We start from the raw sequence: 17,199 nt of genomic DNA, 5'->3' as shown, positions 1-17,199 counted from the left end.
TTCCATCATTTTCTCACGTTTAAGCAATTATTTTCTATCTATGAAGAGAGAGGAAAGGATAAAATTTATAGCCTAAAATACTCAATTGATCCAGGTGGTCCCAGGAGGAAATACTATTTCTACAACATAACTGAAGGCGTGGAGGTCATAAATGCTACTGCTCCTCATGATCTCAAAGGGCACAGTCCAACTGGGCAGAAAGAGCTTTTCTACTCTTGAATGGTGGCTATTTCAAATCCATATATTCTCTAGGAGTGAAACACATACCAGATTTTGAAGACTTAATACAATTAAAATCAAGAAATGTAGCTTATTATTTTTTGTAATCACTGCATGTTCAAATGTTAATATTTGGGATATAATGAGTTAAGTAAAATATATTATTAAAAATAATTTCCCCTCAAGGGGATTAAGAGGTACCAACTACTATGATTAAAATAAATAAGCTACAAAGATATATTGTACAACACAGGTAATATATTCAACATTTTATAATAACTATAAATGGAATATAACCTTAAAAATTATGAGTTGTGATTCAATATGTTGTTCACTTGACATATATTCTACAACTATACCTCAATTAAAAATAATGCTTCATATTACTTGTTTCAATGTGACCATCAGATAACCTTCAGTTCAGTTCAGTTCAGTTCAGTTCCTTAAACTGCCCATGAGGATCACATTATGTCTCTGCTGGGCACTATAGCTCTTTCTTCATCAGCATGCCAAGTCTTTTTTTGTTACCCTTGTTGTTTTTTAGTCGCTCAGTTATCTCCAACTCTTTGCAAGCCCATGGACTGTAACCCACCAGGCTCCTCTGTCCATGGGATTCTCCAGGCAAGAAACTGGAATGAGTTGTCATTTCCTTCTCCAGAGGATCTTTCAACCCAGGGATCCAACCCATGCCTCCTGCATTGGCAGGTGGATTCTCCACCACTGAGCCACCCAGGGAAGCCCACTGTTACCCTTTGAAAAAGTCATTTAAGTTGAAATAAAATATTCATAGGAATCAAAAGGACAACTTAACTGCAGACGTGTAAGAAAAAAAGTCTGTGTGAAGAATTTCGAGAGAAGTCTCCAAGCTGCAGTAAGCTGAGCACCATATATACCCACAAAATGTGGCAGAGGAGGGTCACACTGTGCGTACTGATCACATCGCCACATCTGACATCTGTGATGAGGGCTGTGTTGTCAAAGCCTCCACAAAGGAAGTCCCTGCCTTCCTTCTGGACCCTGTGTCAGCAGACCGTGCTCTCTCTTGCCAGGTGGTGATGCTGATGAGTTTTCAAACCTCTCTCTATAAGAACGCTTATTTCATCAATAACCTCAACCTGATTTCTACCAAAAGTCAGTCATGACAATGAGAAGCAACAATGGGGAAAGTACAGTTAGTTCCCCTGTCCCTAAAATAACATCATACACACGGTAACGACAAACGCGTCTCCTTATTTTTTGCATTATTTCTTTCAAAGTTATATGGATTTTTTTGGTAAGAAATGCCCAATGGACCCTCATAAATCCTTCGCTGAGATTTCTAGAGCTTACCCATTGATATTTTATCACGTTTGTTTTATGATTCTTTTTCTCTACATGCATGCATGTGTGTGTGAACATATACAGACATAAACACATACATGTATATGTACTATGTCTATGCTTCCGTGGCAACTCAGTGGCAGAGAATCTTCCTGCCAATGCAGGAGACGTGGGTTCAATTCCTGGGTGGGGAAGATTCCCGTGGAGGAGGCAATGGCAACCCACTCCAGTATTCTTGCCTGGAGAATCTCATGGGCAGAGGAACTTGGCGGACTTCAGTCCTTGGGGTCACAGAAGAGTTGGACATGCATACATACACATGCAGTAATTTTTAAAATCAGAATAAGTTTCAGAAATGAAACTTCACCCTTACTTATCTCAGAAGGTTTGTCCAAAGAACAAAGACATTCTCCTTCATAACCACATTACAGTTATTAAAGTCAGGACATTAATATTAATACATTCCTACTATCTTCTACCCAGACATTAAAATTTCACCAGTTGTCCCAGTACTGTCCTTTATAGCAAGAAAAAACTTATTTCCTGCTCCAAGATGCAATTTTAATCAAGTGTTTCATTTGCGTGACATATGTATTTTTTCTCTTTAGGATGGCATAGCTCTTCTTACTTGTTGTGCCTTTGGTCGTTGTGCCTTTGGTGATGGTGATTTTTGAAGAGTAGAGATCAGTATTCTGTAGAATGGACTTCATGTTTGATTTGTGTGATGGTTCCTCATGATGAAACTGGTTATAATTTTTGACTGTGATATGGAAATCTTGCTGTGGCCTTTTCAGTGCGTCTAATCAGGAAGCTTATACTAACTCTTTGTCCCATTACTAGGGAAAGCACCTTCACTAGCTGGTTATCAGAGTAGTGACCAGGCTTCTTCAGCATCAAGTCACAAGTTTTCCTCTTATAGTTAATAAGCATTCTATAGGTAAAGACTTTGAGACTATATAGATATTGTGGTCATCATCAAACTCTCTCTCATAAATTGAGCATCCATTGATCATTTTTCCTGAATCAAGTTTTTCATGTGTCATTGCCAAATGATAATTTCCTAATTAAATCATTCATTCACCATTTCTTAGTTGGTATTTTAGAATAAGGCAAAGCATTCCCTTTGTCTCATTTGTTTACTCATTCGTGTATTTTTATGTTAGTATTTCCTCATGGACTCTTGGTTAATTCAATGTGTTATAACCTGATTCTATCATTATTTTAATAATCAAACTGTCCCAGATTTCTTCAATGAGTCTACATCAAGCTGGCTCTTAGATCCTTTTGACCTGCTCTCATCATTCTTTGAATAATCCTTTAATTTCTGAAACAACAAAGTCTTCCAGGCTTATCTGGGACTTTCTCTGCCAAAACTCTATAATCAGTTACTTCTCTAAGAAGCCCTGTCTCTTCTTAATGGATAATTATATTTAGAAACCAAGTACTAGATACCATTCAGTGTGTTCATTGCTATTGGAATGACAATACTTCTAGACCTTCTTAGCCAAGGGTGCTAGGAACCTAGGAAATCAACATATATATATATGAAAACATATATATCTGTAAACACACAGATCTACACATTTCACTTTTTTAACACATACAAGATGCCAAATAATATATTATACCATGAGAATCAAAATTAGAATAACCCTATCTATTGAATATTGTACATATTTTATAAAAGATCATTTAAAATCAAATGCTATTTTGGCTCAACTGCTGATCATTCTGATTTCTTATTAATACATTCATAATTTCATTAATGATCAACTCAAAGATTTTAGTTATACATCAAATTGCAGTAGAGAGATGATTCATTGTCCACTGTGATGAAATGATTTAAGAAGTTATTATTTATTGTCATCACTTTCAAAAACAATAGCAATTAACATTTGTTACAAAATGACTATGCCTTACCTCTTGTGCATACACTACTTTATTTAATTCCAGCAATGACAGTGGGTATTGTTTTGTGGCTATTCTCCAGATGAGAAAGCCCACAGTTGCTGGGAGTTATGAAACTCGATAATAAACCCAGCTCTATGGGTCTTCAAAGTGTTTACTGGTATTAGTTTTCTTGTGGGGGTTGGCTTATGTTAAGGTACTGGTAAATAAAACTTAAATTTCATATTAAATCCTAACTCTAAAGTTTCCTGAATGTTCACAAATACCAGCATCACAAAGAGAAGAAAATAACATGAACTTCTTGCCAATCACTTCTTAGAACTCTAGTACGTGAGGGTGGTTAAAGAATTTTTCCCAACTATATACGGCTCAAGGATTCTGTGCTTCACGAGGAGTTCCAGAATCTTGGTAGAGGAGATATTTATGCCACGAGCCTGTCCTTCTCCAAGAGACTCTGCTAAAGACTGAAAGGGTCTTTGTGATTCAGATCTGCCCCTAAAATATACACTGTTCAGGCTTAAGCATCTCAGGTTCCTCCTCCAAACCACACACACACACAAAAGTAGGTAAACTGCATTTTAATCTATCATCACTAATTCTTCATCATATGTGGTTTTAAGCCATATAGTTATATTTTTTAATTGCAAATAATAAAGAAAAAACAGAGATGTTTTTCTAAGGGAGCTGATTTTGATAATATGATGGCTGGATGAATCAAACTGAATAATCAATGATTAACTAGGGAGGAAAGGTCACCCCCTAACTTTGAGGAAATATCTATTGAATTAGCTCTCATTTGATAAAGAGTAAGTCAGGATGATTCCATGAAAGGAAATGAGGCTGCTCAGAAGGAAGAGGGCTGGTTGGGAATTAAAGCAGGTGAGAGGACTCCTATCTAATAGGTCACCTCAGAGTTCTGTGGCCTGACCCTATGAGAAAAGAAACACCTCCTCTGACTTGATTTATACCTTCACGTACATCTGTCTTCACCCCCTTAAACACAGAGCTAATTAGGTTGGAAAACAAAACCTCGAGAAAAATAAATTGCACCTACCTGGATCAGAGACAAATCCTCCAGCTGTAACCTGAAGAGGTAGTTTCTACAAAATACAAAAAGAGAACAGTTTCATTTTTAATAGATCTAAAAAACTTACACTTCATAAAAAAATATGAGAACAAGGAAAAAACCAGCAACAGCAATTTTTGGCTTCCAAAGCAATCTCCTGCTAAGACTGTGTGTAACAGTTTTCCTTGGAACTCAGATTTCAAAGAGACATTTAGGAAGTCAACAGAAACACACATTTGAGATTGGCGAGAAAGCTAAGGAATAAGGAGGTGGGAACTAAGGTAAGTCTAAATTACTAACTAGCTCTCTGAATTCATGGAATTCCATTCAGACAAAAGGACATGGGTATTCAATTCTGAAACTAAGTTTAAGTTCAGCAAGACTATACAAAACCACTCTTCGTGAGTCTTCATCCTGATAGGTCACCTGTATTCACCATGTTTTATGATTAAAATACATCCAGGTTTTGAATTCATCAATGGTCTGAGTATTATAGTTCTCTACCTCAGTGGATGGATTCTGTGTGCGATAACTTCAGAAGCATGAGCTTGTCTATCTGCTATCAAGGGTTTGAAAGGGTCAGCTCTGGTTGCCTAAGCATGAAACAGGGAATCAGAGAACAGGAAATGATCAGCTTTCAACAATAAAGAGAAAAAACAATGAAATATGCAAGAGAGATCAGCAGAGCACGGGAGAAAAATGTAGATATGGCCACATGAAGCTTTGGATCATACTGCTGTAGCATTTAGAAACAATGGATTGGTTTCCAACTTAAGTCATGAAAGAACATCTTAACATCATGCAGATGAGAAGCTGGGGCAGCAGAAGCAGCATCCCAGGGACGGATGGATGGGAAAGTCAGCCCAGGGGTGAACAGTGATGGCAGGGAGAAATTGACAGAGTGGAGAGCAGACCTCAAGAACGTATGCGTGCAGGGAGGGGGTCTCCGAGAAGCTGAGGATACAGTTATAATGGGACAACCCAAGGTAAGAGAATACTAAGAGAATACCAATTCTCCCAACACCAGCAAGAAACAAATGTAAATGATTTTCACTCTTTTGTGGAGGGGGACAGATGTCCGAAGTGAGCATGCTGTCCCAAAGAGGTGACAAGGGGCAGCCACAACAGGCTATGGGCACAGCCCTGAGAGAACCAGGAAACATCCCTATGGTGGGGATGCAGACGGCAGGCACAAACAACAAGGATGGCTCCAGCTCCAGAAACATGCAGGTGGACACTGCTGGAGAAAGAGGGGAACTTAGTTCACTTTCCAGGTGGTCTCAGGAGGGCCGGCCCTTGCCCCCGGGGCACTCAGGCTTCTCACAGTGTGTGCCCCCTCCATGGGAAAGGTGCCACCCTGCACGCTGAAAATCACTTCTCCCACCACTACAATGGCATGCTCACTATGCCCATTCTGTGCCTCCAATTCAGCCCCTGAAATACGGAGGTGGCCAAAACATTTATTCAGGTTTTTCCATTTTGGCCAGCTCAATAAAGTGCATGATACATGGCACCTCCACCACAGAGCCACTGAGGGAACACTCCCATCTCTTTTCTTACAGTCAAATCATAGCTCTCTACAGAGGACTTCCCTGGTGGCTCAGCTGGTGAGGAATCTGCCTGCAATGCAGGAAACCTGGGTTTAACCCCTGGGTCAGGAAGATCCTCTGGAGAAGGGAATGGCAACCCACTCCAGTATTCATGCCTGGAGAATTCCATGGAGAGAGGATCCTGGTGGACCACAGTTCATGGGATCGCAAAGAGTTGGATACAACTGAACAACTAACGCTATTACTACACAGAACTGAGGATGCCTTTGAAGAGGGAATGTGGAAGCTGGACTACTTCTATGTAGTCCAGCACCATGGACAGGCGAGATCTCCAATAGAAAACATCTTCCTGCAGGGGAAGGAAGATGAATTCAGTGCAGGTACGGAGGCGTGTAGTCAGGCTGCCAAGGGAAGCACCGCTGAAGTCTGGCTCGTATACAAAGAGCTGCCAAGGTCTCACCTGATGTGAAACAGTGCTTCTAGGAGAAATTAGAAATGTATACCTACCCAGGGCTTCCCTGGTGTTTCAGACGGTAAAGCATCTGCCTGCAATCCGGGAGACCCAGGTTCGATCCCTGGGTCAGGAAGATCCCCTGGAGAAGGAAATGGCAACCTACTCCAGTACTCTTGCCTGGAAAATCCCATGGATGGAGGAGCCTGGAGGCTACAGTCTATGTGGTCACAAAGACACGGACATGAGTTACTGACTTTACTTTCACTTCCTTACCTACCCAGAGATAAACCTTTCAGGTGAGGGGCTTTCCAGAGGCACCAGAGGCAATTACTGGCCATGACGCACTCACAGCCTCTTAGGAGCACCATGGTTCCCTACCCGCAGGTTGGTTTCATTACAGGCTTTCTGGATGCAGGAAGTTGCCAGAAGTCACTGCCCCTCCACTACAGGATGCAGTTTTGCCGAGGATATTTGTGCAAAGGCCAAAGTTCTGTCACCAAACTACATGGGGAGGGAAGCTGGGCATACTATGCTTCCAACTTTTCATCTATAAAATGGAAATAATGGTCCCATCTACTTGCTGATACTGCTTTGAGGTTTAAATCAAAGGGAAACAGAATGGTGTCTGACCAGCACTTAATTACCAGTAACTACTTCTAGGTAGTTTACAGAAATTATTAACATTTCCAGACATGTTGAAATTCTCATCATTTTCTCCAATGATGCTAAAGCTGAAACTCCAGTACTTTGGCCACCTCATGTAAAGAGTTGACTCATTGGAAAAGACTCTGATGTTGGGAGAGATTGGGGGCAGGAGGAGAAGGGGACGACAGAGGATGAAATGGCTGGATGGCATCACTGACTCAATGGACATGAGTCTGACTGAACTCCGGGAGTTGGTGATGGACAGGGAGGCCTGGCATGCTGAAATTCATGGGGTAGCAAAGAGTCGGACACGACTGAGCGACTGAACTGAACTGAACTGATGGAGAAGGAAAGAGCATTTCTGCCTTCCAGCAAAGGCAGGTTTCAGGCATAATCAGGTGTGATTATCTCTGTGTTCAGGTGATGGGATTGTTGTCAGGGGGGATGGTGGTGGCACTACTGGGCTTTTGGAAAAGATGACAACATTGTTTATCTGGTCATGGTTCTGGGACCCAGTGGTCACACTCTTCCAAGCTCACCAGCTCTTTTAAGAAAAAAAAATTCTTTTTTTCCTGCAAATGTTCCCAATAAAGAAACCATTTGTATTATTTCTCAATAAATTACTTGAGAGCTTTGATAATATTGCAAGGCCACCTCTTTCTCTCTCTCTTTGTTTCTTTGTTTTTCCTCCCCTGTCCCACACACATAAACACATACAAGGATGAACACCCACACTACAGTATTATCTCTGAGAACTTTCTAGAAAGGCAGTTCTCATACACTAAGGAAGAGCTGGAAGGCTTCATACCATTGAGGAAAGAGGGTGGTAGTGTCCATGATGCTCTGTAGAGCTATGAATAGGAAAACTGGACAGTAAAGTTCAAAGTCATCTTTCTCGTTGTGGTGAGGATTGAAGGAGGTGTGAGCACTCTCTCTGAAAATCCCGAGTGCCATTTCAGGTGTTGTTCATGAGGGAAATGTTATGGTATGAATGTCTGTGTCTCCCCAAAATTTATACGTTGAAATCCAACCCTCAAAGGTGATGGTACTAAGAGGTGGGGTGATTTGGTCATGAGGGTGGGGCCTTCATGGATGGGATTAGTGCCCTGACCAAAGAGGCTCCAGAGAGCTCCCTCCCCCTTCCACCATGTGAGGACACAGTGAAAAGTCAGCTGTCTGCAAACTAAAAGAGGACCCTTACAAGATCCCACAAGGCTGGTATACTGATCTTGGACGGCCAACCCCCAGAACTGTAAGACATAAATCTCTGTTATTTATAAGCTACCCAGTCTGCGGTGTTTCATAATAGCAGCTCAAATGGACCAAGGTAGGAAGACATTGATTGACAATGACAAGCCTGGCACACTCTCAGTCTACATCTCTGCAGTCAAATCCAGCTCCACTGGCCACATCTGCTGCAGGTCTCAACAGCGTTTAAGGGGCTTACCAGTGGATTTCAACCATTTACTCTTCCTTTCCGAGATAACTGAGAACTATGTTGCCCTCACAAGCATCTCATCAGTAATCAAGTATGGCACAGGTGAAAACACAGGACAGAGAAGAGGAGCAGGCTTACTAGGAAAGACAGCTCAGTAATTATGAGATACCATCACCATCATTAGTATCACCATGTCTCAAACCTTAATGAAGTAAAGCACCAAAAATCTGAACTTTTCCTTTGATATTTTCTGGGTTACAAGATGCAAGGTAGCGATTTTTTTAACCCATTCTCAAGTTTTGACCTTAAAAAAAAAATGATGGAGAATGATGGAGCTAGGTTATCATTAGAGAATATATGACTCCTCCATTTTTTTCTGGACATTTCTGCAAAGTAAGGGGTGCAGTGTGGTTTATCCAAGGTTATTAGGATTCAGAGAAACACCTGTGATTAGAAAAAGGTCTCCTCACTTTGCTGTCCCTCCAGAAAAACATCTATTTCTGCTTTATCGACTATGCCAAAGTCTTTGACAGTGTGGATCACAATAAACTGTGGAAAATTCTGAAAGAGATGGGAATACCAGACCACCTAACCTGCCTCTTGAGAAACCTATATGCAGGTCAGGTAGCAACGGTTAAAACTGGACAGGGAACAGCAGACTGATTCCAAATAGGGAAAGGAGTACGTCAAGGCTGTATATTGTCACCCAGCTTATTTAACTTATATGCAGAGTACATCATGAGAAATGCTGGACTGGAAGAAGCATAAGCTGGAATCAAGATTGCCGGGAGAAATATCAATAACCTCAGATATGCAGATGACACCACCCTTATGGCAGAAAGTAAAGAGGAGCCAAAAAGCCTCTTGATGAAAGTGAAAGAGGAGAGTGAAAAAGTTGGCTTAAAACTCAACATTCAAAAAAAGAAGATCATGGCATCTGGTTCCATCACTTCATGGGAAATAGATGGGGAAACAGTGGAAATAGTGTCAGACTTTATTTTTGGGGGCTCCAAAATCACTGCAGATGGTGATTGCAGCCATGAAATTAAAAAACTCTTACTCCTTGGAAGGAAAGTTATGACCAACCTAGATAGCATATTCAAAAGCAGGTACATTACTTTGCCAACAAAGGGCCTTCTAGTCAAGGCTATGGTTTTTCCTGTGGTCATGTACGGATGTGAGAGTTGGACTGTGAAGAAGCTGAGCGCCAAAGAATTGATGCGTTTGAACTGTGGTGTTGGAGAAGACTCTTGAGAGTCCCTTGGACTGCAAGGAGATCCAACTAGTCCATCCTAAAGGAGATCAGTCCTGGGTGTTCTTTGGAAGGACTGATGCTAAAGCTGAAACTCCAATACTTTGGCCACCTGATGCAAAGAGTTGACTCATTGGAAAAGACTCTGATGCTGGGAGGGACTGCGGGCAGGAGGAGAAGGGGATGACAGAGGATGAGATGGCTGGATGGTATCACCAACTCCTTGGACATGAGTTTGGGTGAACTCCAGGAGCTGGTGATAGACAGGGAGGCCTGGAATGTGGCAGTTCATGGGGTCGTAAAGAGTTGGACACGACTGAGTGACTGAGCTGAACTGAACTGAAGGCCTTTGTGCCAAACGGCCTCACCAATCAGTCATGCAGTGTCCTCTTTCCAATTTAACTGACAGCAAACACGCACATACAGAAGAATTATTCTTACAGAACAATCATTTCATGTCATCATTGTTCATCCACAGGTGCATTTACAAATGTTTCTGAGATAATTCAAGTCTTGGCACTACTCATGACAAGCTTTCAGTTGTAGGTAAATGAGTTTCGCCTCTGGGACTGTGATCTGCCTGGGACATATATCTCCCCATTAAGAGAAAATGTTAATCCCACAGGTCTGACTCATTAGGTGGTGCCTCTTCTCCCTCTTAATTTCACATGAATTATTCCTAAAACTGCCTAACCATACTTAAGAGTGTCCCAGTTCCATCCTTTGTGAAATTGGAGAGCAAAACTATACAATCTGTCAATATGCTTAACACAGATTCCTAAAAGATTGTGACCTTTTTTAGAGATAAAACATGAGCAACAGAGGTGGATTATCATATGACCATCTAATGAAATAATTGCTATTATGACATAGTTCAATAAATTCCTAACATTTTTCAGGTGTATTTTTATTGTCTGCAACTGAATACCATACTTCAACAATCTTAAATGAAATTTCAGCATACAAAAGAGGTAAGAAAATGTATTCAATAGTTTACTTATATGTAATACCTGTTAATCATAAAGTCAGTTGACTAAGTTGATTTGAACATTTTTAATTTGGCATTATCAGAATTATCTATAATTTGAAACAGCCTCAAAGTCTAATTATGGTCTCTTTTTGTGTTGGTTGGCTGGTTACAGTTTTGTTGCCTTTTTTTTTTTTTTAACTTGTTTGATTTTTGTGAGAAAGAGTTGGCAAATGTTTTCAAATATTTGTTTAATACATGACGATGTCTACACAAACCCACGGACAATTTAATGCCTTACTAGACCTTTCCATATTAGAAATACACAGTATTATACATTTTAGTATTCACTTTATCTATCATGATTTTCAACAATTTTTTAAAAAAATAATAAAAGATGAAATATACATGAAAAAATGTGTGGAATTCCCTAATCACCTCCCTGGAACCTGACTCTGACAAAAACACAGTGTGGATTCTACCATTCTCAAAACACTTTCATCAAACTATTTGGTTCCAAGTATAATTCCAAGTATGGTTTTTTGCTGTTGGAAAAATTCCAGTACAGCTAGCAACATGAGGGACCAGAAATCTTCTATGACAGCTTGATCCATCACAGTTCAGGTGAATGACCTATGAAGTTAAAGGTTACAAAAAGAAAGAAAACCTTCTAAAGGGAATATAAAAATGGATACTCCCAGATGTTGGGTCACTCAGGCACTAAAGTAAGATCTATGGTTCCCTGCAAGAGGCTGCTCTCCAGGGGCTTTATGGAAGAGGCAATCACTTTATCTCGCAACTGAGAGCACACAGAGAAGGGAAAACAATGTGTGTGAGGTTCAAGAGAAAGGCTACCAACCTTTCCAGCAAGAAGGAATAATGCTTCTGGCTCCCAGCCAGCAGGGAATACTAAGCAAATGTTTCACATAAGGTCAGATTCTCTATTCGGGCAGTGTTTTGAGCAACCCAAAGCATTTAAGTGGCCTCATTAATCTTCCTAACACCCCTCGATGTAAATAGGTAGTAATGAGGAATATCGTCATTCTGCAGGGAGAAGGCAGTGCTGCAGGAGGTTAAGAGATTAAATTCTATGAGCATTTTAGTTACATAGCTTAGGGGAGCTGGTCTCTATTGCCATGTCCCACCTCTCATTACAGAAGTACAAAGCAAGGGTTTAACAAGGCTGTAAAGGTTCAATTTTATGGCCATAGCCAATAAAACTATGAGATTTTCTTCCCTTGGTTTGAACTTACTCTTTATCAAACGTATGGAATAAAATTTGACATGCACATTCAAATGTAATAACTGTATTACTTTTAAGAGTGATAGATGAGGAATACACAGATCCAGTAAACTGAATAATTCAAATCACAAAGCCAATGAATTTGACAGACACAAACTGACAGTTCTTAAGCTCCTCCATCCTTCCCCCACTAAATATCTGAGTGTACGGTCTCCCTCTTGACCAGAGTGTATTTCTTTCTGACTGATTATAGGAAAGAATAACTCATTCCCACCTCCCATCGCATACCCCAGTGGCCTATTAGAAACAAATCACTAAGCACAACAATATATTCTCTGAGGGAGCAGCCAGGGCCTTAATAGACGAAGTTCATTTGTGTCTTCATGTAAAGTAATAAAATTCAGCCAGCATTAAAGAAAAGGTTGAGCCTTCATGAGCATATTAACTAAATGATTCATTTTATCTAGAGACACCATAACTTAACTCTGACCTCCATTAATTATGAAAGACACAGGTGTTTTAAAATGACATTCGCTTAGAATAACTCAATTGGTCTCCGATGAATATAGTTATAAAATCAAAGGAAATAATTTCAAGTTCTTTTTGAACATTTAGGTTAGAGGCTTGCTTATAACGGAGGAGCAGAAGATTGAATAATTAAGAAATTACTTTGTACTAAGAAAATCAAGCAAATCTTGATTTCCTTATAGAAAAGCAAGGAAATCTATGAAAAAATGGTTTAAACAACAGTGGTAGAAATGTACATGTGTGTGCGCTAAGTCGTTTCAGTCGTGTCCTACTCTGTGTGACCCCATGGACTGAAGCCCACCAGGCTCCTTTGTCCATGGGATTCTCCAGGCAAGAAGACTGGAGTGAGCTGCTATGCCCTCCTCCAGAAGATCTCGACCCAGGGATTGAGCCAGCATCTCTTATGTCTTCGGCATTGGCTGGCTGGTTCTTTACCACTAGTGCCCCCATGTTTGTTGTTTATTAAAGTTTAGACCACTACTGATGATGAAACAATCTGAAAACAAAATACCCATTGCACATAAACTGGGACCATTTGGGTAAATCTGAGAGTGAAGCTAGTCTCACCTGTACCTGAGTCGGCTTCATCTGTTCTGTGATTTCCCATTAGTGCACGATTCCATCCTAACTGTTGTCAATATTCCACTGGCACAGAGGCTGACACTGTGACTTCTTACCTGACACGCGGATTTATAGTTGCAGAGACAGACTTAAAGATTAAAATATAATAAATGTGTGACTTTGAAGCTAAAGAAAAGTAGTGTCTATATCTCTTAAAGCACAAAATGTTCTCATAAAATTATTTTAATTATCTATATTTAAATATGTAATATTTCAATCACATCAAAATTTTAAGAATATGAAAATTTAATTTCAGCATGTAACCAACTCACTTAGTTCACCAACCTATCTATAATTGCTATTCCTAAGATTTTCATTATGCTGATTGATTCTAAACAAATTTCAGGAGCTTTTATTTTCTGTTACTTTAACCACTCCGAAAGTATCTTTTCAATGTACTATTCTCATAAGTTTTTGGGAGTCTAATTCTGCTTTAATATTACCAATTTATAAATAGTGGGATCACATTTAGATCACAGTTTTTGAATACTGACTTTTTTCACTTTGCTAATATATTTTGCAGTGTGGTGACAAATGTATAATATCGTCATATTATGAGCTACCTCTTCAGTCAGAATTTTTCCAACACTCTTTGAAAAATAATAAATACATGTACTTTTGGCTATAGCATATTATATGTAATTCTGATTTTATTACTATTATTATATTATTATAATACCATATGTGTCTAGTACTCACTCTCCCAAAATTATACTGGTTTATCTCATTACCTATCCTAAAAAAAATGCATTTCAAACCCACTGAAAGTCTTGATTACTATAAAAAAAAGTTCCAAAGAATACATCAAAACCAAAATTAAACCACATTAATAGTACTCTTATATATTTAAATACCAATATTAAAAGGCACACAAGTAGATGGAAACCTCTTACTATTTTGCAAGTAGAATCAAATAACAGAGATGGATTTTTAGTGGTTAGTAAATTCCAGAGATATGAAATCAGGAAAATCTTCTTCCCATAAGCATATTTAGGGACAAAGTTATTAATCATTACTGTCAACAAAATATTAGTAGTTTGAATTTTGTTCCTGGTCGCTCAGTCATGTCTGACTCTTTGCAACCCCATGGATCATAGCCCACCAGGCTCCTCTGTCCATGAGGATTCTCCAGGAAAGAATACTGGAGTGGGCTCTCATGCCTTCCTCCAGGGGATCTTTCCGATCCAGGAATCGAACTCAGGTCTCCCGCACTGCTGGTGGATTCTTTACCGATGGAGCCACCAGGTAAGCCCAATTTAAACTTCATTATGTTCTAAACATTATGTGCAAATTTCTAAGTGCTTTGAAGATTACAGATCATGGTTTACTGCTCTAAATTTAACTCATGACTTCTGCTTTTCTGGTCCATTGGGTATTTAATTTGTTCCTTTCCATTTTTCAATTAATAGAGATCATTTTTCCTTGAAAAACTACCAACTGTATTATTTTATGATTCCTTTAACCTATGTTTTCCTAGGAATATTGACTCTGCAAATTATCTCCATATATACTACTTTTCTGGGTTATCTCAGAGTTAGTAAAACCTGAGATCTTTTTCATGTTTCTCTCATAATAGAAGAACTCGAATTCATTTCTCAAATGCTCAATTCCAGCTGATGGCATTACAACAAGCCACAGTTTCAAACCATAGTCCCAAATCTTATCTTTGATCCTTGTTCTCAGCCACCTATCACGATTGGCCATCAATCACCATCAACCCAAAGATGTCTCAAAGCTGACTTATCTCCATCTTCACTATCACTGCCTCAGTTTAAATTCTCTCTACTGTCACTTGACCCAGATCCCCCACTGCCGTCTACCGTCAAACTCTAGTGCGTTCTGCACACAGTCTAGTGGAAGACTCTTTCTGCTACAAATATGAACTTATAAATATGCAGCTTTAGAAATATCCTGAGCTCCTACTGTCTTTAGCAGAGGTTTGCCAAGTCTGCCAGGCCAGAGGATTACCAGAAGCTTGATTAGATCAAAATTCCAACCTTACCCAGGTCTCCCGCATTGCAGGCAGACGCTTTAACCTCTGAGCCACCAGGGAAGCCCATACTTTTAGAAAGTCTAATTCAAATGTTCTGAGGAGAGGCCTCGCTATCAGCATTCTTGAGAGCTTTCTCAGACCACCCTACTGACTGCCACAATTGGAAACACAGGTTTACAGGATGAAATCCCCACTCCTCCATAATCTAATGCCCCAGCCTCACCTACGCCTACCCCTCCTCTCAGTCACTAACAGGTCCAGTCAAGGTGAGCTCCTGGCAGCCTCCTCAGCATCTAAGTTCCCAGTTCTATGATCCTCCTGGAGACCTCTAAGGCCAACTGAAAAAGCAACTTCTCAGTACACCCATTTCACCTTTCTTTCCTCTTGGTGTTTTCAAGGCTCTTTACTCAGGCCTCCCTGGAGAACGTAACCATTCCTGTTTCCCATACTCATCAGGCCAGGAGTCAGGAAAATATTTCATGGGCTAATTAGCAAACACTTCACCTTTGTGGCCCTGTGGAAACTACTCATCTCTGCAGTGAAAGCTGGAAAGCAGCCATAAGTGATGTGCAAATGAATGGGTGTGGCTGTGTGCCAATAAAACTTTATTTACAAAAGTAAGAGGCCAACCTAGGAACCTTAGCTTGTCAGCCTATGCCCTAGGATCTGAAGTCTTTACCAGGTAGACACTCTGCTGCATCTTCGCTTCCCCTTGCCTAAGATACTTCTTGGCACAAAGTAGGTTCTATAAATATTTGATGAATGAAGAGCAGCAATGTGAACTAATAAATTCTGATGGAACCCATGTGGGACTGACTACGAGAAAACTCTCAACACTTAAGACTTGTAACACACACATGCACTCAAAGGCTGGTTAATTTTTATCATTCAGGGAATATGGGGAAAGGGAAGACTACATTAACTAAATAAGGAACTATTCTGCTAGGTTTATTCTTCTTTGCGCTACCTCCAGCAGAAAGAAAAATGCAGAGATTTTTTGTTTGTTTGTTTTTTTAATATAACAGCAAAAGGAGCACAATGGTTGGATGGTCCTTCCCACAGGAGTGTCTGCAGACTACCTGCCTGTTAAAAGCTCACACTCTGGGACCACCCTCCAGGCCCTTGGTTCAGAAGAGCTGGGAGAAGGGGCACAGGGAACTTCATTTTGAATGACTGTCCCAGGTGATATTTAGATACACGGATGTTTGGTAAATACTGAACAAAATGTAACAAAGCAAGAAGACAAAGAACAGATTAAAAAAAAAACAAAAAAACACGGATTAGGTTAATTAACCAAACAGGTCTATTGGAAGAAAGGTGGGAAGAAGGAAGATAAGCAAAGAGAATCTTAAGAGGAAAACACACCTATGTAGCAAGAGCCAACAGGAAAAAGGAAATATTTAAATCTTAAAGTACAGTTTAAAAAAAAAAAATCCCGCTGGGGTGGTATAAAAACGAAGAGCAGGAATGAAAGCTCCATCCCTCCATTCATCACCAGCTGTCTTCCTAAGTCATAATTAATATAAATACTATGTCAACATCATCATTACTAGGGATTTCTTTGCACAATGGGGGTTTACTGCTTTTTGGATTCACTCCTAATTGCTAATTTTACTCCACTCAGCATGAGTTACCTTTAATTGTATAAACTGGAAAATGGAAAGAAGTTGTGGCTAATGGAAGGAGAACTGCTGATCTCATAAAAGTCTCCAGTTTTTCTTTTAATTATAGACTGCTTCCAACAGATTAACTCCAAGGTAAACTTTGAAAGAAAAATAGGAATTATAGCCATCAAGAAAGGAGAACATTATATTGGTCAAATCTCAAAGGTGACACATGACTTCAAAATTTAGCTCCACTTGTTTTGAATCAACAGCAACATCGTTTTGAAAGGAGAAATTTACACTGAGTAGATGCCTGCCCATTCATTTAAAGCGATCTTATGACACTATATGCTTGGAATACTTAAAGAAAATTCAGTACCAGCATAACAAA

The 17,199-nt window shown here is 39.7% G+C and overlaps 1 protein-coding gene across 2 annotated transcripts in view; it reads right to left on the bottom strand.

The window, feature by feature from the left end:
• The window catches only part of SEMA5A (semaphorin 5A), a 555,951-nt gene that overhangs the window by 283,697 nt on the left and 255,055 nt on the right, over positions 1–17,199 (bottom strand). For both annotated transcript variants that reach the window (XM_018065613.1, XM_018065612.1), the window contains one exon: positions 4,502–4,547. In XM_018065613.1, coding sequence (XP_017921102.1) covers positions 4,502–4,547 — 46 coding nt within the window. The remainder of the gene's footprint in view (positions 1–4,501; positions 4,548–17,199) is intronic.

Source organism: Capra hircus, chromosome 20 (genome assembly GCF_001704415.2).
Source record: "Capra hircus breed San Clemente chromosome 20, ASM170441v1, whole genome shotgun sequence".
Classification (NCBI taxonomy): domain Eukaryota; kingdom Metazoa; phylum Chordata; class Mammalia; order Artiodactyla; family Bovidae; genus Capra; species Capra hircus.
Note: the sequence above shows the minus strand (reverse complement) of the source record. Positions and strands in the feature narration are given on the sequence as shown.